The 24,929-nt window shown below is 53.9% G+C and overlaps 3 protein-coding genes across 15 annotated transcripts in view; 2 read left to right on the top strand and 1 right to left on the bottom strand.

Moving 5' to 3' along the window:
• Nucleotides 1–4,504: 4,504 nt before the first annotated feature.
• JPH4 (junctophilin 4) lies at nt 4,505–14,475 on the top strand. The gene is made up of 6 exons (XM_081048112.1): nt 4,505–5,209; nt 5,733–6,282; nt 6,995–7,766; nt 10,779–10,897; nt 11,207–11,739; nt 12,671–14,475. Exons 2-6 carry the CDS (start codon nt 5,904–5,906, stop codon nt 12,752–12,754), a joined length of 1,887 nt encoding a protein of 628 aa, XP_080904238.1. The 5' UTR covers nt 4,505–5,209; nt 5,733–5,903; the 3' UTR covers nt 12,755–14,475.
• A 72-nt stretch (nt 14,476–14,547) lies between these two features.
• AP1G2 (adaptor related protein complex 1 subunit gamma 2) lies at nt 14,548–22,369 on the top strand (the record flags this gene model as incomplete). 5 transcript variants are annotated; one of them, XM_081048109.1, is made up of 22 exons in its annotated part: nt 14,548–14,664; nt 15,073–15,277; nt 15,713–15,837; nt 15,978–16,119; nt 16,237–16,333; nt 16,491–16,567; nt 16,686–16,781; nt 17,190–17,270; nt 17,569–17,667; nt 17,806–17,861; nt 18,022–18,135; nt 18,284–18,424; nt 18,509–18,563; nt 18,644–18,766; nt 19,468–19,557; nt 19,651–19,778; nt 20,024–20,128; nt 20,471–20,594; nt 20,677–20,812; nt 21,507–21,670; nt 21,899–21,997; nt 22,084–22,369. In XM_081048109.1, exons 1-22 carry the CDS (start codon nt 14,564–14,566, stop codon nt 22,183–22,185), a joined length of 2,460 nt encoding a protein of 819 aa, XP_080904235.1. In that variant the 5' UTR covers nt 14,548–14,563. The 5 variants fall into 5 exon arrangements, with proteins under 5 accessions (XP_080904235.1, XP_080904233.1, XP_080904234.1 ...); XM_081048107.1 differs by having other exon boundaries at nt 20,003–20,128; nt 22,084–22,220; XM_081048108.1 differs by having other exon boundaries at nt 20,003–20,113; nt 22,084–22,220.
• The window catches only part of THTPA (thiamine triphosphatase), a 40,812-nt gene continuing 38,234 nt past the window's right edge, over nt 22,352–24,929 (bottom strand). For all 9 annotated transcript variants that reach the window (XM_081048119.1, XM_081048117.1, XM_081048115.1 and 6 more), the window contains 2 exons: nt 24,325–24,876; nt 22,352–23,208 (listed from right to left, as the gene is read on the bottom strand). In XM_081048119.1, the coding sequence (XP_080904245.1) occupies nt 23,063–23,208; nt 24,325–24,871 (693 nt within the window). In that variant the 5' untranslated portion in view covers nt 24,872–24,876 and the 3' untranslated portion in view covers nt 22,352–23,062. The remainder of the gene's footprint in view (nt 23,209–24,324; nt 24,877–24,929) is intronic.

Consider the following 24,929-nt stretch of genomic DNA (forward strand, 5'->3'; position numbering starts at 1 on the left):
AGTACAGCACTGATGATTGCCCAGGTGGTTAGAGTACTGCCCACCTCCCCTTCCCCATCCCAGGGAAAACTCAGGCTCTTTCCCTCAGCTCCAGTGGATGATGCAGAGGCCCCACCCCTTAACCTTACCTCCAAGACCACCCCTGTTTCCAATACCAAGCTGCTCCCTTCACAGTCACCATAAGAAGCAAATGGACTCCCTCCCTTAAAGAGGGAGGGAGGGGTATCAGAAGATGCTGGATTTGGGGGGGCATGGCTCCCCCTTTCAGAATCTCACAAAAGCTATTGTCCTCTCCCCAGGAGAAATAATGGACATCCATGCCCCATTTTCAGAGGGTTCACAGTCCCTAAGGACCATCCTTGGGCCCTCAGTCCCTGGACCCTGAGTTAAAAATCCCTGCTACACAGTGAATCCAGTCCCAGAATGTAGAGAAAGAAGCAGAACCAAGTTCTCAAACACCCTTTCCCTTTTCAGCAAGCCAAACCTGGGAGCAGCAAGGGGCGGGGTGGTCAGGCAGGGGAGGACAGCCATCCAGAACATTCTGGAATCATGATCTGAAGAGCAGAGAGGGGTTGTGTGACCAGCCGACAGTGGTCGGACAGAGGAATTACAATGTCTGGCTGCTGGCCATTCTTACCCTGTCTGCCACCATCCAGATCTCTGGCCCCATCCTGACCCCTGGTGGCTACCCATAGGATAAGGCCGGACAACTTCCCAAGCTCCTCCCTGCCCTGGGGGCAAAGGGAAGCTAGCTGGTCCTAGCACAACCTAAAGATGAACTCACAGGCCCCAGCTGGAGTCCCCAGGAGGTATCAGCAAGTTTCCTTCAGGAGGGTTCACTCCACTGCAGCCACTATGCCTTCTCAATATAAGTCCAGCAATCAGTCAAACACATGTACATGAAGAAAGCATTTATTTACCTGTCAAGTTGACAAAAGGGTGTGCGAGTGTGTGTGTGTGTGTGTGTGTGTGTGTGTGTGTGTGTTACAACTAAAAGTCAATGCAGGTCAGTGTGATAAAAAGTCACAGGGATGTAAAGTACAGCATAGGGAATATAGTCAATAATATTGCAATAACTATGTGTGGTGTCAGATGGGTACTAGATTTATTGGGGTGATCACTTTGTAAATTATATAAATGTCTAACCACTACGCTATACACCTGAAACTAACACAATAATGTATGTCAGCTGTAATTAAAAAGTTAGTTTTTGTAATAAAAATAAAGTATTTCTATCCTCTGACCCGGTAATTCTGTTAAGAATCCAACTTCAAGAAATCAATAGACTGAAAGAACACGCTACTTGAAATTTGAAATAAACGGTAGAAGAGGAAACAAGATTAGTCCAAAGTGGTCATTGCTGAAGCTGGGGGACAGGTACATAGAAGTCTTTATTCCATGTTTTTTGTCTACTTGGGTATATGTTTGAAATTTCCATGATAAAACATTTTTAAAGAAAATCATCAGAGATGCAAAGGTTTGTATAAAAGATACGAATTTTTAATAGCAAAAGCTGTGCAAACAGCCTAAAAGTGCTATGCTAGAATGGTTAAACAAATTATGCTGTATCCAAACAGTGGAATATTATGCAGTCATTAAAAATTCAAGGGTATTTTAATGACATGGAAAAATGCTCAGTGTAATGCAAAGTGAGTAAGTAGGACACAAAATTGCATATGCAATATTTAACTAATTATGTTAAATAAAAAGTACATAGAAGAGAAGACTATCTGAAAATAGTGTCTGCTAAAGTGTCTGCTACACAGTGAGACTATGGATGATTTTTATTCTTGATACTGTGCTTTATTTTCCTAATTCTACAATGAGCACATTTTACTTTTATAAATAGGCCCAGTATGTGGTACTTGTTAAACTGATACTAACTTGGAGTCTGACATATATTCAAAGCCAAGGACTGCCATATATTAGCTGTACAAAACACTGAGCAAATTAACTAACTTCTCAGTCCCATATTTCTCATTTATAAAACTGGCATAATGCCATTGTATTTTTCAAGCCATATTTACTGAGCATGTAACATGCACTAGGCAGTCACTGTGCTGAGTGCTTTTCCCCCATATATTATCACATGTATTTTCATACATGATCATTTCAATCCAATAAGCTCTAGAGTAGGTTATAGTATCTTCATCTTAGCAATACACAAACTGACGCTCAGAAGAGTTAGGGAATACGCTCGGGCTTACCCAGCCAGTCAGCAGTAGAATCAGGATTCAGACATAGATCTGTCCATCTTTGAAAGCCCAGCTCTTAGGCTCCAGCCTGGGCTGCTCAAAGTTTTGTTGCCAGGATGGAATGAAGGGATGCAGGTGGAGTGCCATACATGGTACCTCACTCCAAGCACAGAGCTACTCCCTTTAATGTTGCTTCCTGTTTCTGTGACCCCTGGACATTGGTAAATTGTGGCAAAACAAACCGGTGCACCGTCCATAAAAAAACAAGCGTTTCTGCCCTAAGAGGAGAGATTATAGGACCTGTAGGAACAGACCAGAGGGGCTGGAATGCTGCCTCGCTCAGGGAGATATGGGGGGCTAGGCTTCTGTGTCCCACAAGTTCCAGGGTAGTCCTGTCAGTGACTTCTTCATGGCTTCGTCAGACCCCACACCTTGGTTTGCAGCTGAGAATTCAGTATAGAGTCGCCCTACCAAAAGGCATCTCTCCCCACCTTTCACTTACCCTGCACTCTTCCTCCCTAAAGAACAGGGCACAGGTCTCAACCAGGCCCAAACACTGGTTTTTCTTTTCTTGTTTTCTTTTTTCTTAGAGAAAAGGAGAATCTTAGGGGCTGAGTAGGACAAGGCACTGTGTGAAGAAGGAAGGCCTGAATATCGAGGGGTGAGTATGTGATGCAGCTACCCTAGAATTCCCTTCTGGCTTCATTTCAATGCCCCTTGCCCCGAAAGCCAGCCTAAGTGAGGTTCCATCCCTGTTCCCTCTTTCCACCCCTCAAACCTATCATAGCACTAACTGCACTGGAACTGCTTACTCGTTGTCTTCTCTACTAGATGGTAAGCTCCATGCAAGCAGGCCCGACAGTGCTCACCACTGTATCTCTAGCCCCTGAAATGTGCCTAGTACATGTAAGCTATGTTCGGGTGGGAGGGAGGGAGGAAGGAAGAAAAGACAGGTCTCCACCACCAGTTTTGTTCCAAGTGGCCCCATAGCTGCTCTGTTCTGTGCTAAGCACTTATATGTGATCCCTGCACTAGAGGCTTAAAATGTACGTGTTTCTTCACCCTCATATCCACCTTTAGGAAAACAAAATGCAAGGGAAATTCCTGTTTATTCCAAACCTCATGCTCTTCATTTTTACTCAAGTATTCAAAATGGAGCTCCTGAATCAAAGGGAAGTTCCCAACTACATGGAATCCTGGGAGGAATTATATCTCAAAAGGTCTGCTGTCTAGTGTTCTAATCCTAGCGCTGCCACCTCTGCTGTGTGACCTCCACTGTGTGACTTCCTCCTCTGGGCGTCAGTTCTCTTCTCTGTAAAATGATGGAGTGGACGAGACCTAGTATGAAAATAAAAGCAATTGAGTGCATTTGACTATTTTCCTTGTTGTGTGTCATTGGACAGTGTCCTCCTTACTAGATGCTTAAGGGCAGCATAGATGGCACCATCTAAGTCAGCTGAGGAGGCAGGAAAGACAGTATGTGCCCATGTCCAGCTGTAAACAGTAAGTGGTCAGGAAGGGGTGGTAGGCTGCAGGGGGACTTGCTTCAATAAGGGCCCTCTCAAACATGTCTGTGTCTTTGCCTTTAGGTTTGCGAACGAGGAGACTCTGAAGCCCCAGGACCTTCATGGTACCACCAAGGGTGATCCCGGCTCCCCATTCAAAAACAATACACCCTCATGTCAGCACTCCCCCTTCAGAGGGGCAAACCAGGGGGCAATAGTTGTGGGGAGTTGAGGATGGCAAAGCCTGGAAAAGCATTGGTAGGGCCAGGCTTCCTGTCAAGGCCCCATTTCAAGCTTCCTCAGAAAATGCAGGTGGGCAGCCTCCTGGTCCCCCTGCAGGGGTTACTTGGCGGACATAGGCGTCAAAGGCTTCCTGGCTTCAGTCCAAGCAGCGGGCAGTTTCATCCTTCTTCCCAGAGCCCCCCCAAACACCACTTCCAGCCTTCCAACCTCTGCTTGGGCTCTTTCTGCATGGATTTCTATGCTCAAGCCTGCCCTTCCCTGTGCAGCGCTTTCTCCCTTCACATCCCTTATTTCAACTTTCTCGGTCTCCATATCTATTTCTTTCTCCTTCCTTCTCCTCCTCCCCAGCTTCTCTCCTCCTTGCCATCCCTCACCAACCCCAGAATGGGTCTCCCTCCCTTCGTCTCTCTGCCAGAATCTCCCTCCTCCTTAGCTCTCACTCCTGCACCTCTTTCTTTGTATTCCTCTCGCCCTCTCCCGGCCACGCCAGCATCTCTCCTCCCCCGCCCGCCTTCGGCCTCCCCCAGCCTCCCGTCCTCAGCTCCGTCTCCTCCCCCTCCAATGTCTCCCCTCCTCTCGGCCTCACCCCACTCCCTGCCCACCTCCCAGGGTTTCTTGCCATCCTGGGGGGTCTCTGCGCCTCTCAGTCTCCTGTCTACCTGCCTCCTCCCTCTCGGCAGGTTTGTCTGGCATCCAGCCTTTTCTGCCTGGGCACCCCCCACCGCCGCTATCACCGCCACTGTCTCTTCTACTGTCTCCTCCTCTTCCCACCCTCTCTTCTCCTCTCTTCTCCTCTCTTCTCCCTGCCCCTTTAAATCTGCCTGGCCCAGCCTCCCCCGTGATGCTGGGATGGAGCAAACATTGATTTGTGCTGGGATGGAATCGGAATTTTGATATTTTTTCCTCTCCCAACCATAAGAAGAAAAAAATAATAAAAACACCCTCTCTTGGTTGCCCCCTCTCCCTTCCCATCCAGTTCCCAGCTCCTCTTCCCTATCTCCATCCAAAGCTGATTTTTTTTCTGTACACTATTCTCATCTCCCCCCACACCCCTGCCACTACCTCGCCCCCACCCCCACCCCCACCGCGGCTCCTCCAGCTTGGGAGAGAGGGGACTCTCTCCTTGGGCTCCCCCACCTTCGCTCTCAGGGTTGGAGCAGTCTCTCCGGAAGGGGAGGGGGCTTGGCTTGTGCGGGTGAAGTGGGAGTGGAGGTATCCTGCCATGGACGCCGAGCCTGGGAGGCAGCCTGAACCCCAGCCCACATGGTGAGTAACCTACCCACTCCCTCCCGCCTGTCTGCCCATCTCCACCTGCGCCTTTTCCTGCAGAGCCTCCCCCGTCCCTATCCTTTCCTCCACCAAACCCTCTGCCCACCTTGCACCCATCTCCCCCCTACATTTTCAAACCCCCCCTTGCCTAGGAAGCCAACAGAGGGGCTTCCGCGACAGAGGGGTCCTGACAGCAACCAAGGAAGGGGATAGCCTAAGACCCTGCCCAGCCCCCTCTCATGACTCCCCCAATTGCCATCCACACAAGACATTTTGGGGTTCTAGGTTGGAGAAGTGGGACTCCCTCTTGAGATTGGGACCCCAAGTCCTGGGAGGGGCTCACTACAAGAATGGAGGGGTGGGGGAGCCCTCGTGCCTCCAAAGCTTAGGAGCTCCTGGAAGACGCTGCCGAAGGGTGGGGGGTTGGAGGGCGGTGCTGATGGCGGGGAACCACTGGGCCAGGGAGCGGCGGGCAAAGAGGAGGGACCTCGCTCGCCACTTCCCCCCTCTTTCTCTGCAGCCACTCAGGATGAGGGTCCGGCCCTGTCAGCCCGCGCTGGGGCCCCCCCGCCCGGCCCCGGTCTAACTGCCCCCGCCCCCAGGCCTCGCCCGGCTCGCAGGCCCCCAGCCGGCTTTCCAGCCCCAGGATGCGCTGAGCCGCCGGGGGGCTGAGGCCGCGCCAACTACATGCATGTCCCCCGGGGGCAAGTTCGACTTTGACGACGGGGGCTGCTACGTGGGGGGCTGGGAGGCGGGGCGGGCACATGGCTACGGCGTGTGCACCGGGCCCGGCGCCCAGGGCGAGTACAGCGGCTGCTGGGCGCACGGCTTCGAGTCTCTGGGCGTCTTCACGGGGCCCGGCGGACACAGCTACCAAGGCCACTGGCAACAGGGCAAGCGCGAAGGGCTGGGCGTGGAGCGCAAGAGCCGCTGGACATACCGCGGCGAGTGGCTGGGCGGGCTAAAGGGGCGCAGCGGCGTGTGGGAGAGCGTGTCCGGCCTGCGCTACGCCGGGCTCTGGAAGGACGGCTTCCAGGACGGCTACGGCACCGAGACCTACTCCGACGGAGGTGCGGGGCCCGGCCCACTACTGTCTGTCTACTCGTCCGCGTGCCCCTCCCGCTCCGCCTGGCCCGCGTATGCCTTCCCCCGCCACAGGCACCCCATGCTCCGCTGTTTTCCCATCCACATGCACCCCTGCGCCCATCTTTCTGTACTCGCCACATGCCTTCTTCATTTGTCTGCCCCCTGCCTGCTTTTCCCTTTCCCGAATCTTCCTGCCCTCACCCCTTCCCCTTTCGCCTGTCCCTCACCGCCCGGTATCTACCTGACTCTCACACAGCCGTCTGTCCCTTACACCCCTCCTCTCTGCTGGTCCCACACACCTCCCCTCCACCTGCCTGCCCCTAACATCTCTGCTCTGCCCATCCCCTCACATTTCTCCTGTCGGCATGCCCCTCCTAGTCCTGTTCGCTAGCCACAGGCTCTCCTGTACACCCGTCAGCCTGTCCCTCACACCCTCTGGACTGTCTGTCCTCCACACACCCCCGCCTGCCTGTCCCTCCCTCTTTCCCATGTCTACCTGCACTGCCAAATCCACGGGTCTCTTGCTACTTGTCTGTCTTCACTCTTCCACACCTTCCGATCCAAGCTGGCCTGTCCCCAGCTCCTAGTGCCCTTCCCCAATTTCCACACCAAGGCTTCCAGGGGCGCTTGGGGCCTGTGGTGCAAGGAGAGGCAGGTCCTGACTCTTTTTCCCCTCCTAACCCCCCCCCCCCACAGGCACCTACCAGGGTCAGTGGCAGGCGGGTAAGCGCCACGGCTACGGGGTGCGCCAGAGCGTGCCCTACCATCAGGCGGCACTGCTGCGCTCGCCCCGCCGCACCTCTCTGGACTCTGGCCACAGCGACCCCCCGACGCCGCCCCCGCCCTTGCCCCTGCCAGGCGACGAGGGAGGCAGCCCGGCCTCGGGCTCACGGGGCGGATTCGTGCTGGCCGGGCCCGGGGACGCTGACCGCGCGTCCTCCCGCAAGCGCACCCCGGCGGCCAGCGGCTTCTTCCGCCGCTCGCTGCTGCTTAGCGGGCTCCGGGCTGGCGGGCGCCGCAGCTCCTTGGGCAGCAAGCGGGGCTCCCTGCGCAGCGAGGTGAGCAGCGAGGTGGGCAGCACAGGACCCCTGGGCTCGGAGGCCAGCGGGCCCCCGGCCCCAGCGCCGCCCGCCCTCATCGAGGGCTCGGCCACTGAGGTGTATGCGGGCGAATGGCGCGCCGACCGGCGCAGCGGCTACGGCGTGAGCCAGCGTTCAAACGGGCTGCGCTACGAGGGCGAGTGGCTGGGCAACCGACGGCACGGCTACGGGCGCACCACCCGCCCCGACGGCTCCCGCGAGGAGGGCAAGTACAAGCGCAACCGGCTGGTGCACGGAGGGCGCGTGCGCAGCCTCCTGCCTCTGGCCCTTCGGCGGGGCAAAGTCAAGGAGAAAGTGGACAGGGCCGTCGAGGGCGCCCGTCGAGCAGTGAGTGCTGCCCGCCAGCGCCAGGAGACCGCTGCTGCCAGGTGCGCATCAGGTGCAGAGGCTAAAGCTGGGCCCATAGGAAAAGGTACCCTAGGAGCAGAGAAGGAGGACCAAGACCCAGGGCCTAGGGCCTGGTGGGGAAGAGCAGGCCTAGGGCCAGGCAGTTGTAGCCTTGAGTGTTTGGGGTGTTTACATCTGAGGCTACAGGTGGATGTAGGTGTCACTGTGGGTGGCCGGGTATTTGAGGGAAGCCGTGTTAGGCTGTAAGTGTGTCTCAGTGTCTTTTGTGGGGACATGTGTCATTGCGTGTGGGAGTAGCAATGAGTGCTGCCTTATACAGGCCCAGAAGCCTCTTAGAACCCAGACAGGTCTCTAGTTTTCATCTTCCTGCAGCCAATCCAGCCTCAGGCCAGGAGCAACAGCATTGGGCGGGGAGACAGGGAGAATGCATTCCTAACCACATCCCTGTCTGCCCATAGTCTGATATCATTTCATTCTGGTGCCTTGAGGAGGTCTAATTTGTGCAGCTGACCTCTCCACCTAAAAAGATAGTCAGTCCCTCTCAGCTTCGCCTCCCTTTATCCACTGATAAAGTTTTGAGGGGAGGAGGCTTGCCTATAAATGAAATATTTTTTCTGTAAATCAGATTACATTTCTATGCATCAGGAATCTTGTTACCTAAAGCAGCGCTCTCCAGTAGGAATAAAATGTAAACCAAATACATAATTTTAAATTTTCTAGTAGCCATATGAAAAAATAAAAATAAAAACAGATGAAATGAATTTAAACATTTTATTTAAACCAATATATCCAAAATATTATCATTTCAATCTCTACTCAATATAAAATTGTAAATGAGATATTTTCTATTCTTCTTTTTAACTAAGTCTTTGAAATCTAGTATGTATTTTACACTTACAACACGGCATTTCAATTCAGACTAGCCACATTTTACGTGCTGAATAGCTACATATGGCTTGTGCCTATTGGGATAGCCCAGATCTAAAGAAAACCAAAAATCCATTTGTAATGAGTTTCACAGGCCCCCGAATTTTTGCCACTCGCACATATGAATTTTTACATGTTGGATTTTCTTTAAAAGGGAGGACACAGTTGAAGGATTTTGTTTAATTTGGGGACTGTTTCAGAAGATCAGAGGTCAAGATATGTGCGAATATGCTTCAGTGAGCGTGTGTGTGTGTGTGTGTGTGTGTGTGAACATGTCGTATCCAGAATAGATGCCTGAGCCTAAGAGTGCCTATCTGTAGTCATATCTGAGCATCTGGATGGTTAGAGTCCAGGGCCTTAAGCCAGGGAAGGGGGAAGGCAGAGCACCAAGGAGCACTTTAGGCTAGATGGGGAGTGGAAATGTGCAGGAAAAACTTGATCTCAGTAGCTGGATGATCAGGCAGTGGGAAGAGGCTGGTTGGCTCCCCAGCAACAGGCCTGGCAAACCTGATTGGCTGCCAGCTGCCATGGAAACAAGCAGAGCCTCAGCAGCAGGTGTCTCTGCCAGGTGGCCGGAGCCTGGCCTGATGCCTTTGCACAGACTGGGTCTACTGCCTAGGATTTGATCATCCATACCCTCCCAACTCAAAACCACAGGCCCTTAGCAATGTTGCAGTTTCTTGGCCACAAATATAACTCTCTGTAACCCAAGACTGTGATCCTCATCCCCTGCCTTAAACCCTAAGACCAGCTCAGTTTCAGGACGGGGCTAGTCATATAGAGTCTGAAAGCCCTAAAATGGAAGAATAGCATTATTTGAGGTTCTCTCCCAGCAGGCTGTAAATGTCCTTGACCCACCAGGTTTGAGGCAAGGAGGCTGACCATATCTTCCAAGGTGCATACAGAGAAGGTGGACCTAAGTCTGCAGTGGACATCACCACTCCTCTCCCCACCCCCTACTCAGACTGCCTTCCTAGGGCAGATTAAATAGGTCTAGTAGGTCCAGAGGGTGTCATGGGTCTTGATCCATTAAAGCCCATGGCAAGTATATCAGTCACGATTACAGATCTAATTTAATGATTACAAGACATCTACCATTAACAGCAGAGGGTGAAAGGGAAGGGAAAATTGAGAAAGTGTGACATCAGAGGGAGAACTGGGAAACAACAATAGGGAAAGGATTGATGACGCTTCAAGGTTACCTGTACCTAAGGAGCAGGGCAGGATGGGAGGGGGGTTGTGGAAGGGAGACTAAGAGCTTACCCAGAAGGTAAGCCCCTTCTCACAGTGGTGAGAAAGCATTCATGTTGCCGGGGAGATGGACTAGATAATAGCAGAAAGGGGGACCAACCTTTCTTCCAGTTCCAGAGCTCAGAAAGGATGAGGTAGAGCTGGGAGCAGTGGCAGTCAGGAAAAGGGGAGAACAATGTGATAACAAAAAAGGCTAAGGAAAAGCAAGATGTGAAATTCTCATGTCAGGAAATCTGCAGGGAAAGGCAGGATTCAATAATAAGGGCTAGCAGCAGTGAGGGGAAGGGAGAAGATGGCTCAGAGCAAGGAGGTGGGGGTGGAGTGAAGGAGGGCAGAATTGAGGTTACAGGCAACCGCCGTGGATCCCACAGAGAGCTATGTGCCCCCAGAAGTATGAGAGGAGATGGTGATAACATGAAGTACCGGCAGCAAAGAGGGTGGGAAGGCATAGCTTATAAGCACCAAGCAGGTGCGACTGCAGAGGAATGTGCTAAGAGAGTGAGGTCTCAGTTCTCACTGGAAAGGGAGCAGGACAGGAATGAAATAACAGAGCTGAGGGCAGGGAGGAAAGGCTTCGCCCTGCAGCTTGAAGAAGGGACATGTTACTACAGGACCTAATGGTGAGAGGAGCAGGAGGGTGTGATGACAGCAGGCACAGCCCAGGTCTAGGAAGGGAAACCAAAGGCCAGCTGCCCTGCCTGACAGGGAAGGGGAGAACTAGCAGAGTGTGAGCAAGGGTGAGGCTCAGCAAAGGCTGGGCTCAGATCCAGAGGATGTGATATAGTGGGGGCATGGGCCAGGGGGCTGGAGCATCTGAGCGGGTCTGGTAAATCCTTGTCCCCGGTACCCAACAGGGCAGCAGACGCCCTTTTAAAGGCAGTGGCAGCCAGCAGTGTTGCTGAGAAGGCTGTGGAGGCTGCTCGAATGGCCAAACTGATAGCCCAGGACCTGCAACCCATGTTAGAGGCCCCAGGTGAGGCATGGGCAGCCAGGGGTGACGGGTGGGCCCCCTGGGGAGCTGGAGGGGAAAGGGGAAGGGAATTCCCACAGGGGACTGGGGATGGGAAAGCCAGGGTGTCAGGGTCCAAGGGATGGAGGGTGGGAGCATAAGGAGTAGAACTGGGAATTGATGAAATAGAACAAGGGGTTAAGGTCTTGCAACGAGAGTCTGTAAACCTGGGGATACCAGTCCCTGGAGCCACCCAGTCAGGAGGATAAAGCTGTAGCTTTTGCAGCACCAGGCCAGTGAGGCCCCTCTGATTCTTAGCTATCCCTGTCCCAGGCCGCAGACCCAGGCAGGACTCCGAAGGTTCCGACACAGAGCCCTTGGATGAGGACAGCCCTGGGGTGTACGAGAATGGACTGACTCCCTCAGAGGGCTCCCCTGAACTGCCCAGCAGTCCTGCCTCTTCCTGCCGACCCTGGCGACCCCCTACCTGCCGGAGCCCACTGCCTCCTGGAGGGGACCAGGGTCCCTTCTCCAGCCCCAAAGCTTGGCCTGAGGAATGGGGGGGCCCAGGAGAGCAGGCAGAGGAACTAGCTGGCTATGAGGCGGAGGATGAGGCTGGGATGCAGGGCCCAGGGCCCAGAGACGGTTCCCCACTCCTCGGAGGCTGCAGTGACAGTTCTGGAAGTCTTCGAGAGGAGGAGGGCGAAGATGAAGAGCCCTTGCCCCGGCTGAGGACCCCCGCGGCCTTGGAGCCTGAGCCCATGGCCACACCAGTCCTGAGGGGCCTGTCCTCAAGGGGTCCTGAAGCCGGGTGCCTGATGGTAGAGCTTGATGAGCCAGCTGCAACTGAGAGGCCTGCCCAGCCGGTGAGACAGACATACTCCATCTCACTTTGTGTCCTCTAAGTATCAGCTCCTTTCTGGCCCCTCTTCTCCTCGAAGCCTTACCTCTCATCCTTTCCAGACCTCTCTCTGATCCCCTGAAGGACTTGTTTTGGATTCAGCTTTCTCTCTGTTTGCCCGGTCTTAAGACTATAACCCACCTCAAACATTTTTTAAAACTTGAGAGCTGGAAGAAACCTTAGAGACCTTCATGTCCAACTCCCTCATTTGACAGAAGGGGTAACTGAGGCCCAGAGCACTTAAAGGAACTTTCCCAAGGTTACACACAAATAATTAACGGGTAGAGCCAGAACATCTTTCCCTGTTCTCCTTCCATCTCATTTCCAGCCCCGGTTTCCTTCTCCACCCCTACCCCCACCTCCACACTCTCTCTTTGGTGCTCAGAAATAAAAAAGGAAAAGCTTGTTGCCTCCCTACCCTGACTCTCCCTCCCTCTCCTGGGAAGAAGGGAAATAGGAAAGAAAGCAGAAAACCAGGAAGGGTGGAGTTTCCCCAGAACTCTCTACTCTGATTGGACTCCAGGCCTTCCCCTGTTTCCTAGCAACCACATCCTCACCCCTTCATCCCTCTCTGCTGTACTGCAGTACCGGCTGCTGCTGCCAATGTATGCTAAGGCCAGGCATCGGCCTGGGCCATGTGACATGGTGGTAGGAAGGGAGTAGAGGGAGGAGGGGGGAAGGGCTGTTTCTGACTTGAGGGAGCCAGAGGGAAGGTGGGGCCCTGACTGGGAGAAGAGGTGTTTTGCAATCCGAAACAAAGATTGGAGATGCCCCTGCTCTGGCCTCTGAGGAGAGGTGTCTGGAACCCTTCAGCTTTGCCACCTCAGCCAGGGCAGAAAGGTGGTCCTTGGCCTGGTCATCAGGGACTGAGACTGCATTTTCCCCTGTCTCTCTAGGGAGCTGCCAATCCCTTGGTGGTGGGAGCCGTGGCCCTCCTGGACCTCAGCCTGGCGTTCCTGTTCTCCCAGCTCCTCACCTGAGGCTCCTGCCTGACCTAGTTCTGGCTTCGGGTGCTGCCTCTTCACTCCTTTTACCTACCTGCCTTTTTCTCTTTTTCTCCTCCTGATTGTTTTCTCTCCAATCTTTCTATTCTCCCTTTCTTTTCTGTCTCCCTTTGTTTTCATCTGTTGCTTTTTCTTTCCCGCTCTTCCTTTCAGATTCTCTCATTTATTCTGGATCTGTCTCTGTCTTCCTTTCCCCACCCCACCCCTTCTCCTTCTCTAGATTGTTTACATATGAAGGGCTTTTCTTGCTCAGAGTTGCTCTCTTCTCTGAGACACACAAATCTAAGTCAGACCATTGCCCCATGCCCTCCCCGCCTTTTCTTTACACCTAAACATGGATGAGGGTGGAGGGTTGGTATCCTGAGGAGTCTCCTGGAAGCTGAGTGGAAAGGAGGCAGAAAATGGAGAAGGAATGACTATATACTAGGCAAGGCACTGGCCGAGCTTCTGTGGCTCCCTAACCCAGGGACCTGGTGTCTCTGAGGCCAAGTGAAAAAGCTGGAGGAGGTACAACCACCATCTCTGACCTTGAAGGATCCTATGTCACCTCCAAGCACTGCGCTAGATTCTTGCCTAACTCCAACCTTTGCTGAAGGAGATATGAAGGGAAATGAAAAGTAGAAGGACTCCCTAGCATGTCCCACTTTCTTTCCTCAACAGCCAGCCCCTCGTCCAACCCAACCCCCTAGGGTGGCATGCCGTGTCTAGAGCAATGTATAAAGGAAAGAGCCCAATGCAGTCAAGTCTACCCACTAACCTCTCCCACCCTCTTTCTTCCTCTAAAAATTTGGTTGGTCTGGACTCACTTGTGGCCTTTGATTCAATTTCTAAGGGCCTGAAGAAGACATTCATTCCTACTGCAGAGGATTAGAGGCACTTGAGCAAAGACCCCACTCCCCAACTCTGGCAGTTGTATGGGTGGAGGCAATTCTGGGGAACAGAATCAGACCAGGTAACAGGAACTCACAGGGCAGCACAAGTTGTGACAAGCTTAGTAGTCTCCAAGTGGGTTATATCTCTTCCCACATCACTTCAGAATCTTGTGAAATGGGAAAGCAACAGAAGGAGGGGATCACAGGAAGCCAATCTATCACACACTTTCCAGGCAGGGCAGAGGTGGGAGTCAAATCGGGGTGAGAGGTGGGTGGAGAAGCCCTGTTTGAGATTGTGGCTGATCTCTGGTACTAGCTTTTCCCCTGAGGGCAGGAAACCCTAAGAAGAGGGGACTGTAAGGTCCCCGAGGGATCCTTCCTCCCTCCCCTGCATGAGGCAGAGGCAAGCTGCCTGCCAAACCCGTCCCCCTCCTCAAGGAATGGCCTTGCCTGGGAATGCCCACCACACACACCCTCTTTCTTTTTTTCTAGTCAAACTGTTGACTCCTTGGCCTGCCTCCCTCCTTCCTCCCCTCTCACCCTTTACTTCTGGTTTCTATTTCATGGAATTTGGGATTGAAGTTAAACTACAACAGTGCCGCCAACACCGAGTCTTGCAGGAAAAAAAAAAATACAAAGAAATTTAACAAAAAAAATATATTAATAAAAAAGTTCAAAAAAGGGGGGGGATTGTCATCTCCTTTGGGGTGCGATGGCTTCACACCCAAGCTCTGTCTGAGGCTCCCTGGGTGGTGAGAATGCACGAGGAGCTCTCTTGGGGACCCCCAGCCCGGTCACACAGTCTCACGGCCCCTACCTAGGAGTCCTTCCCCTAAACTCCAAAGCCTGAGGCCTGAGGTCAGAGGACTCAAGACGGCTCAGCAGGGCGGCCCACGAGGGGCGGGGTCCCGTGATGGGGGCGGGGAGAGGGAAGGACCAGACCAAGCACCAACCCCGGCCGGGCCCTGTACCAGGAAACGCCGGGGGGACAGGCACGGAGTTGAAACAAGCCAGGTGAGGCCGGCGCCCTGGTGTGCGGAAGCTGGGGCCGCCTGAGATGTCCATGTGGGGAGGAAGCCCGCGAAAGAATTAGTGCAGGGCCTTGGAGGGAAAGGAATGGCTGAGCTAGGGATGGGGAACCAGGTGGGGGCGGAGGGGGCCAAATAGGCGGGGCTCCGGCGCATGCTCAATGGGACAGGGCGTGGGGTGGGAACGCATGCGTAGTGGGACCTTCTGGGGCGGGGAGGAAGGGGCGGAATTTGGAGACCCACGTGCGGAAAGGTGAATGTGGTCTCAGTTTTAGGGTAACTGTGGCACCCGGGCCTTCAGGGTCTTGGCGCAGGGCAAGCCTGGACAGAAAGGCCAGGCACTCTGAGCCAGAGAGGGTTAAAGCCCTCTCCATTCCCGGGCTCTGCCCCCTAGGATGGTGATCCCTTCGCTGAAGCTTCAAGATCTAATCGAGGAGATTCGTGGGGCCAAGACGCAGGCCCAGGAGAGGGAAGTGATCCAGAAGGAGTGTGCCCACATCCGTGCCTCCTTCCGCGATGGGGACCCACTGCATAGGCACCGCCAGCTGGCCAAACTGCTCTATGTCCACATGTTGGGCTACCCTGCCCACTTTGGACAGGTACCGGGCAGGGACGCCTCCCTTCAGGAGTTTGACGAGAAAGACTAGTGCAGCAGGGTCTTGGACCTGCTCACCTATTTGTGCCCCGATTTTTTAAATTCTACGAAGGTCGGAGCCCTCACAACATGCATCACAGACCTCCTTCCCATTCCTTACCACCCTAGTGGTCATCAGCTGGACTGAACCCTTTGTTCTCTGGCCAGGCCCATTCAGGGCACCTCCTGAGGGTTGGTTTCCTTCCTCCCCATCTCCTGTTTCCTTGAAACTACCCGCTAACTCAGAATCTTCTAAGTCTCTCCTGTGGTTGAAGGGAGGGTGATGGGACTTGAGGGTGCCCCCACAGGTTAATCTGGTGTTAAGGAGGAAGATAGAAAAGGGATGTCAATTCCTCTAGTTTCACCACTGCCCCTTCCTGGTGTGCCCCCTTCCCTGTAGATGGAGTGCCTGAAACTCATCGCCTCCCCCAGGTTCACAGACAAGAGGGTGGGCTACCTGGGGGCCATGCTTCTGCTGGACGAGAGGCAGGATGCCCACCTGCTCATTACCAACAGCATCAAGAAGTAAGAGGGTTCTGGGAAGCACTTGGAATCAGGGAGATGGGAGAGTGGGGAACTGGGAAATCCCAGGGGGGCTGCCTACTGTAGGTACTGGGACTGGATTTCTCAGAGGTGTGACTGACCGTCCTCCCAAAACTCTGCAGTGACCTGAGCCAGGGGATGCAGGCAGTACAAGGCCTGGCCCTGTGCACGCTGAGCACCATGGGCTCTGCTGAGATGTGCCGGGGCCTGGCCACTGAGGTAGAGAAACTGCTCCTGCAGCCCAGCCCCTACGTCCGCAAGAAGGTGAGATGGCAGGACTCTAGGCACTTGGCCCTACAGAAACTGACCCCAGGTGGCATAGGTGGGGGCTGGTCCATCCTGGAAGACCCCTGACCTCTCTGAGCCCCCTGACCCCTGCAGGCTGTTCTGACTGCAGTGCACATGATCCGGAAAGTCCCTGAGCTCTCCGACATCTTCCTCCCACCCTGTGCCAAACTGCTTCATGAACGCCACCACGGTAAGGGTCCATATTCCCTGCCTGAGCTCTGGCTATGGCCAGAGGTGGAACATGGGACAGGAACCCCAGCTCACTGGCAAAGGGTAGGCTGTGCACATATGCAGTAGACGGTCCTGTGCCCCGGGCCCAGCATTCACTGCCCCTGCCCTGACCCCAGGCATCCTGCTGGGTACCATCACGCTGATCATGGAACTCTGCGAACGAAGCCCTGCAGCCCTCAAGCACTTTCGAAAGGTGGGCTGGTGAAGTGGCAGGCCCTGGGCCAGGAAAAGAGGGGCAGTGGGGTTGGAATGGGGCTGCAGGTTGAGAAGATCAGGAAGAAAGCCCAGATAAGGCTGTGCCCTCCCTCCAGGTGGTACCCCAGCTGGTGAAGATCCTCCGGACCCTGGTGACGACGGGATACTCCGCAGAACACAGCATATCTGGAGTCAGCGACCCCTTTCTACAGGTGGGCTGACCCTTCCCTGCCATATCCCTAGAACAAAGAGCTTGGCAGTAAGCCCATGGCCAGTGGTCACCTCCCAGAGAACACTTTGGCTCAATATCTTGGGCATGGTGGCAGGTACAGGACTACCCAGGTTATCCCAGGGCCAGTGCGGGGAAGGGATGCCTGAAGGTCAGAAAATCCAGTTTGGTAACAGTAAAAAAACACCTGTCCCCAAGTCCCCTCACCTCACATACCTCTGATCCCCTCCCAGGGCCTAAGGGGCCTGTAGAGAGGAGACAGAGAAGTAAGGAGGCTCTAGGGCACCAGCCAGAGCTCTTTCAATGCTCTCCTCAATGTCAGATTTTTCTCCTCAACCTGACTCCTTACCCTAAGAACCCCTCTATTTCTCAACCTTTAATCCAACCTCAGGTCCAGATACTTCGTCTGCTTCGGATTCTGGGCCGGAACCACGAGGAGAGCAGTGACAGCATGAATGACTTGCTGGCCCAGGTGGGGGGCTGGGAGGGGTGCTGGTTAGGTGTGTTCTCTGATCTCACGAGCCCTTGGCCTCCCCTCATATGAGCCCTCACCGTGGAGTGGCCGTAAAATTGTCTCTTTCTTCATTTCCTTCCAGACTGGGATCTCCATGAGGACAGGGACACAGTCTATCAGTGTGGTAGTCCCTGGCGTCTAGTGGGGGCTCAGGGAACATTGTTAGACGGTTGAGGATTAAATGGCATGGTGGAGACCTTCCAGAGACCTGAGGACAGAGCCCCTTATACATGCATCTTCTCTCCCATCCACTCAGGTGGCCACTAACACAGACACCAGCCGCAATGCGGGCAGTGCGGTCCTGTTTGAGACGGTGCTCACCATCATGGACATCCGCTCTGCAGCTGGCCTGCGGGTATCATCCCATATGTCTCTCCCACTATGGCTTCACCCACCACCCCAGCCAAAAACCAGGTCCTGTGGCAGGCAGTCCCCACTCCTGAATGAGCAGATTGCTCCTTCCCTGACTGTCCCCCATTTCTGCCTCCCATAGGTTCTAGCTGTCAACATTCTTGGCCGCTTCCTGCTCAACAGTGACAAGAATATTAGGTAAATTCCCAGGTGTCTGGATGGGTTGTGCCACGGAGCCCCTTGCCCTCTGCCCTCTTCCCAGTCTCCCAATTCACTCTTATCCTTGTACCCAGAGCAGAATGGTGCAGAAAGGGGGCTGATGGCCATGGTGTGATAGGTCCTCTCCCAATCTGTCCAGGTACGTAGCCCTGACGTCACTGCTGCGGCTGGTACAGTCTGATCACAGTGCTGTGCAGCGGCACCGGCCTACCGTGGTGGAATGTCTGCGGGAACCTGACGCCTCCCTCAGCCGGTGAGCAGGACAGAAGGCCCAGCACTTGGTGGCCAGCTCAAGACCTGAACCAGCTCAGGGCCGCTGGAGTAAGGGGACTAGGAGACCGGTGTCTGGGGGAGGGGAGGGCCTGGACCACCTCGAACAGAGACATTTCTTCTCCTGCCAGGCGGGCCCTGGAACTGAGCCTGGCTCTAGTGAACAGCTCCAACGTGCGAGCCATGACGCAAGAGCTTCAAGGTTTTCTGGAGTACTGCCCCCCTGACCTACGGGCTGACTGTGCCTCAGGAATCCTGCTGGCAGCAGAAAGGTGAGGTGACAGGGGCCCAGGAGGCAGAAAGGGTAGAATCTGGGGAAGGTCAGTGCCAGGACTGAAGAGCCATATGTCCCCCAGGTTTGCCCCAACCAAGCGGTGGCACATAGATACCATCCTGCGTGTGCTGACAACGGTGAGGCAGGGACTGGTCTGAGAGCTGGGCGGGAATGGGCAGGGCTCACTGCACTGACTTGGCCACATTCACTACTGCAGGCGGGCTCCCATGTGAGGGACGACGCTGTGGCCAACCTGACCCAGCTGATTGGTGGAGCCCAGGAGCTACATGCTTACTCTGTGCGCCGCCTCTACAGTGCCCTGGCACAGGACATCTCCCAGGTAGTTTCCCACCACCCAAGCTCAGGGCTGCCCAACCCACCCAGCCCTTCTTGGGCCACCTATTCCTTATACCTGGTTTCCAACTGTTTTTCCCTTGAGGTTATAGCTAGCTACTTGGTGGAAGAGACACTCAAGGACAGAGCCCTATTTTTAGTGAGAACACCTGAACTTCTGTCCTGGCTCTGGTACCTACTGGCTGTGTAAACACAGATGACTAATTTAACTTTCTTTAAGCCCAGCTCACTCAGCTTTCTACACTGCCTACCTCCTGCAGCTTTCTTGAAGGTCAAATGAGATCGATAAAAGCTTTCTGCATGTATTAGGTTTTATTATTACCTGAATGCTGAGTGAATTAACTGATGCCAACCAGCACTGATAGCCCCCTTTTCATATTACTTAAGTAGGGTGGGCAGAAACCATCTACTCCTTCTCAAGGGAGGGACCCTCTCCTCCGTCCTCACTGCACCCCTTGTGGTTAGGCCATGTAGTTCTGATGCTTGGCCACCAGAGGGCAGAGGAAGCCCGGGATCCCGGACAGAGCCGGGGGAACAAACTCGAACATAATTGCTCCCTGTGCCAAGGCCCTTCCCTTTCCCCAACCCTCCAAACCCAGCATCTGCACAGCCTAAAGGGATGTCACAGGGTGTAGAAGTGAGGAGGGGACCCATACACTGGCCCAGCATGTTTCTCATCCCACACAGCAACCGCTGGTACAAGTGGCAGCCTGGTGCATCGGGGAATATGGGGACCTTCTGCTAGAGGGGAGCTGTGAGGAAACTGAGCCCCTTCAGGTGAGATCTGCATGGAGGGTACACTGAGGAGAGACTTGTCAGGAGAGGCAGAGCTGACCCCAGGACCCTTACCTGTTCCCCTCTCCCCCAAAGGTGGAGGAAGAAGAGGTGCTGGCACTATTGGAAAGGGTGCTGCAGTCCCATATGTCCCTGCCGGCCACCCGAGGATATGCCCTCACAGCCCTCATGAAGCTCAGCACCCGGCTCCGTGGGGACAACAAGTAAAAAATGGTCCCAGCCCCTCCCAGAGACCTTCTTCTTGGTGCCTTTAGTGAGAGATGTTCCTTCATCGTGCCCACCAGTGTCTGAGTCTCTCCAGGCACACACCCCACTCCCTCCCAATCCTTAGGTTCTTCCTTTTGAGCCCAGTGTCCTATCTCCCCGCTCTGTTCCCTGCCACAACCTGGAGATGAAGGGCAGGGCAGATTGCCCTCTCCACTCACAGCCCACCCACCCTGTGGCCCAGCCGCATCCGCCAGGTGGTGTCCATCTACGGGAGCTGCCTGGATGTGGAGCTGCAGCAGCGGGCGGTGGAATACAACACTCTCTTCCGGAAGTACGACCACATGAGGTGTGATTAGCATTGTACCACAGCATAGACCCAAACTCCTGCTCTCTGCCCCGATGTCTTCTCCCAATGTCCCTTTCTGGGTACAAGGGTCTCAGCCTCGCTTATGTCCTCCCCATCTATAGTCAGAGCCTTCCACCCACAGTTCTTTGAAGCTAACATGGCTGCCAACCCTCCTTCCTCATCTGAAAACCAGCAACAGTGTGCCATTTTAGGAAATCAGAGGGGCACTTCCAACCCATTATATGTCTAGGGTTCTCTGGGTTCTTACCCCTTCTCTCATATGCCTCTTGTAAAAAGCCCCAGGTCCATCCAGAGGGACACATCTGTATTCTATCCTCTCAGGGCTGCCGTCCTAGAAAAGATGCCTCTTGTGGACCGAGGTAGCTCTCAGGTTGATGAGGAAGCAAAGGAAAGCAAAGAAGTAGCCCAGCTTTTGGAAGCAGACCCTGTCCCCACAGAGCCCCAGGTGAGGAGGCTGGAAGCCCCAGGGGGAAGAGGACTTGATCAGGCTTCTATACCCAGCCTTGCCTTTCTACCCTCTCCCCCAGGCCTCAAAGCTCTTGGATCTGTTAGATCTCCTGGGTGGCACTTCTGGGGATGTCCAGCAGCGGCCCCCTCTGGATCCCTCCCCAGAAGGCACTTTAATACACCTGCTTGACCTCCCCTGTGCTCCCCCAGCCCCAGGTAAGCCTCAGCATAGGGGAGATGTCTTAGAGAAGGGAGGGTGGACATGTGTTCCTTCTCCTTCTTAGCCAAGGACTGAGGTCCAGGTACCCACTTCTCTGCTGTGCCCCCAATCACATCCCCATATTAGTAGGTAAGATTATGAATTTTCCATCCGGATACTCTTTTCAATGTTTCCTTTGTTCCAGATGTCTTACCCTGGCCTGTGGGCCCTTCTTCCTCCCTAGCCCATCTCATATACTTTCCTACTACCCACTTCATTGGCCCCCTGAGCTCCTCAGACTCTCAACTCAAGCCCTTGGCAATTCATGGTCTTTTTACGTGGAATATTCTTTCCCCAGCACATCAAATGACTGGCTTATTCTCACTCTTCAGGCCTTAGCTAAAATGTCAGATGCTCCCCCTACCACTCCTATTGTAGTTAGTTCCTCCCTGTTATCCTGGCTTAGTTTATTTCCTTCTAGCACCAATTACAGTCTGGGATTATCTTGCTTTTCCTGTTTATTGATTCATTCCCCCCACTAGACTGACTGTAAGCTCCAACAGAGACCTCATCTTCTTGTCCACTGTGTCACTAGCATCTCAAGCAGTGCTCTGCACCTAATGGGTACTCACTTAATTTTTGTTGAATGAATGAATGAATGAACTCATTATCTTCTGCCTGTACAATGAGCTGCTTCTCTCCCTACCCTAGCTCCCATCCCAAATCTCAAAGTGTTTGAGCGTGAAGGACTACAGCTGATTCTGTCCTTTGTTCGACCCCCTGGGACCCCTGCTTTGCTCTTAATCACTGTCACTGCTACCAACCTCTCAGAGGGTGATGTCACCCACTTCATCTGCCAGGCTGCTGTGCCCAAGGTTTGTAGAAGACCAGGATTCAGTGGTGGCCTAGGCACTCCGGGAGAAAAGGCCACTAAGTAGAGAAGGTGGGTGGGAGAGAGAATGAGATGAGAAGGGAGGGACGTGCAGAGAAAAGCACTTGGAGAATTAGGGGGAAGAGGGTTTGAAACTATTGGGTGTGCAGGGGTGGCCTGAACCTAGCTAGTTTCCTTACATACTGTGTTCGGCCCAACTGCGTATGTTCAGAGTTTCCAGCTGCAGCTACAGGCCCCCAGTGGGGACACAGTTCCAGCTCAGGGTGGCCTTCCAGTGACCCAACTCCTCAGAATCCTCAACCCTAACAAGGTGAGCTCCAGGAGCCCCCTGTGGGTAACACCCAGGGAAGGGAGCAGTCCTGGGTGCTAACCCTGGTCTCCATCTCCTATTCCTAGGCTCCCTTGCGGCTAAAGCTGCGCCTCACCTACAGTCACTTCGGCCACTCGGTGCAGGAGATCTTTCAGGTGAACAACTTGCCTGAGGAGACGTGGCAGTAACTCAGCCTCCACTCATAGCAGGCAGTGTCCCAAACTCCTGGGGCCCCAGCTGCTTGGAGCCTACATCTGAGGACAACCAGCAGGTGGCGCTCTGGTCCTGTGGTTGCCACTACAAAAAAAAGGGGGGCCTGTCCCCCTCCCCCACAAATACTGAAAGTCCAATAAAGCCTGAAGAGGGAAAGCCATCTTTGTGTATATTTGAGGTAGAACGCATATATGGATAACAGCAAAGGAAAAGGAAGTATGTATCTTCCCCCTGAGGTTTCGGAACCTGTTTCAACAAAGGAGGGTTTTCTTACTATCCCTCTCTAGGCTGGGGAGCAGATTTGCCCCCCAACTTCTACAGAAGGTATTCCACCCTTTGGGCCAGAGCAGGGCACAATGGCAAAATCAAACCAGAATTCCTAGATTTCCCACAGGGATTCCCACCCACTTTCCCAACCTGCCACTATTCCCCACACCCCAAGGTAGGGAAATCCCTGCTGCCTCCCCTCATCTCTAACTCAGCTGTAAGGCAGTTTAGGAGCTGCTGGCAGAATCAATGGCATCGACCAAGGGAGGGGGGGTGGCAAGGGATTTTCCTGTGCTTAACTACTGATCACGGCTAAGTGGAAATCCTATAAACACGAGCGGAAATCAATGGAGACTGCTTAGCGGCCAGGGGAGAGGGGCGGCCCACAGATTGCATCTGACTGATGAGGGAGAGGAGGCAGCCTGGGAGGGCTCGACGAAGGATAGCTGAGGGTAGGGTGAAGGAACAGGCAATGCTGGTGAGAGAGGAGTCACTGGGAAGGGAAGCCAGGGGAAGAGGCACAGTGAGCGAAGGAATGAACCCCATTAGTCCCAGAGCTCTCTTCCCGGTTATCGAGGAAGTACCCTAGCCCAGGCTAGTGTCAGCATCTTTCGTCCCCTGTGGCTTCTCTCTGGAGCTGTGCACTTCTTGTAGGCGCTGATAGTACTGAGGCCGAAAGCGCTGTAGATACACGATCAGCTTGGCAGGTGCCTTCTCCTGTGCCGGCACACCTATAAGCAAAAGGAGAGAGAGGAGAGAACCAGACAGCTGTAAATGCTTCGACTCTACTCCCTGCCCACGCAGCTGGACCCCTAAAGTTGTTTCCAAGGCAGCACTGGGATTCTGAACACCATTCAATGAGCTTGTGTAACCCACCAGCCCACTTCCTGATTGGCTTGTGGAAGTGGGGCCTAAAAGGGCCACTTCAGGCAGGAGAGGGGCTGGGAAGCCAAGCATGAGCCTCTCCTCCAACAAGGAGAAATGGTGAAGAGGCACTCAGGCGCCATGAAGACAGAGGGTGCCTAAATATCAATTCATTTCAGTTATTACTCCTGTCCCCCAATCAAGATTAAAACGCATCTAGGCAGGCCAAAGCGCATTAGCTTGGTAATGCAGCACATGCAGGGATGCAGAGGGATGTAGAAAGAAGAGATGCAGCTACAGCCATGGGGTGGGATTCACGTAGAATTCTAGCCCCTTTGTGGTATGGAGCCACGATAAGCCGGTTCTTATTGTTAGTGCCTGGTAGCATGCTGGGCATATAGCAGGGAACCCAGTGTATATTTACCGAGGAGGCGAGAACAGCATTCCAGGGCTGTAAGCACACATGGGATGTGCAACCCCATACTTGCATGGATGAACTGTCTACAAGGGAGCTAAGCCTGGAAACGGGGGCAGGGGGGGACTACCAATGCTTCTTGCCCCACTGTCTGCACCATAAATAAGACATTCTTGCCTTTTACTCAAAGCTAACAGGACAAATTAAATGAGGATCTAGGTAATGGTAAAAACGAGGGGATAGGAGTTGGGGCAAGGATGAATTGAAGGACTGAAGCAAAGAATTGACATGGAACTGAAGGACACTTGGAAGAGTGTCTAGAGGTATGAGAACTAAATGAGACGATGACGGATAGGTTAGGACACCTGCAAGGATTAAATCCAGCTTAGAGAGCTATGACAAAAGAGGAAACAGGATTTGATAGAGCCCTAAGCAAACTGGGTCCTCTAGAAAATTGCTAAAGCAATTCTCACTAGAGAAAACACCCCAGGACCCTCCCCGCTAACTGGCCCAGTGGGTACATCCAGAAGAGAAAGGGGGGAAGCACAGAAGGGCCTGTCTCCCTCACCAAGCAAGCTGCTGAGCTTGTTGATCTTCTCTAGGGCAGCTGGGACTTCAGACTCTTCGTGCACCATGGCCTCCACCTCACCGACAGCGTAGCCAAAGTCAGCTGTATCCAGGTCCACTCTGAGCTGTGGCTCTTCTTCATTAGCTCTGGATAGCACCAGTTTCCAGGCACTACGCTTAGTCACAAAACTAGCTACCTCCTGCAGCTTCAGTGGGCCCAACACAGCTGCCACACCTCCAGCCCCCAGGACCCCGGCCCCCAGCACCTCACAGAGCTGGGCCACAATTGCCGGCTCAGCTGTGAGTTCCATGTACTTAGTGTGGGGTCCTGAGACACCTGCTGCTCCAGGACATTTGAGCTCCCATCCACTACTCTGTCGCTGTCGCAGCCAGTGGTCAGCCCGCATGAGGCTCAGCTCAGGGGTGTCATAGTAGATGTCTTGGAAGGTGACCCGATGCTCCAGGATACCCCCCAACTCTTGCAGCCGCTGCTCTGTGCCAGGCCCAGGAATGAACTTGCGCTCTACCTCAATCAAGCCCTGGGCCATACTACCTGTAATCAATCAACGAACATCTGATGAGCTCCCAAGGATGCTCCGCTTTGCA

The sequence above is a fragment of the Rhinolophus hipposideros genome (genome assembly GCF_964194185.1).
Source record: "Rhinolophus hipposideros genome assembly, chromosome: 5".
Lineage (NCBI taxonomy): Eukaryota > Metazoa > Chordata > Mammalia > Chiroptera > Rhinolophidae > Rhinolophus > Rhinolophus hipposideros.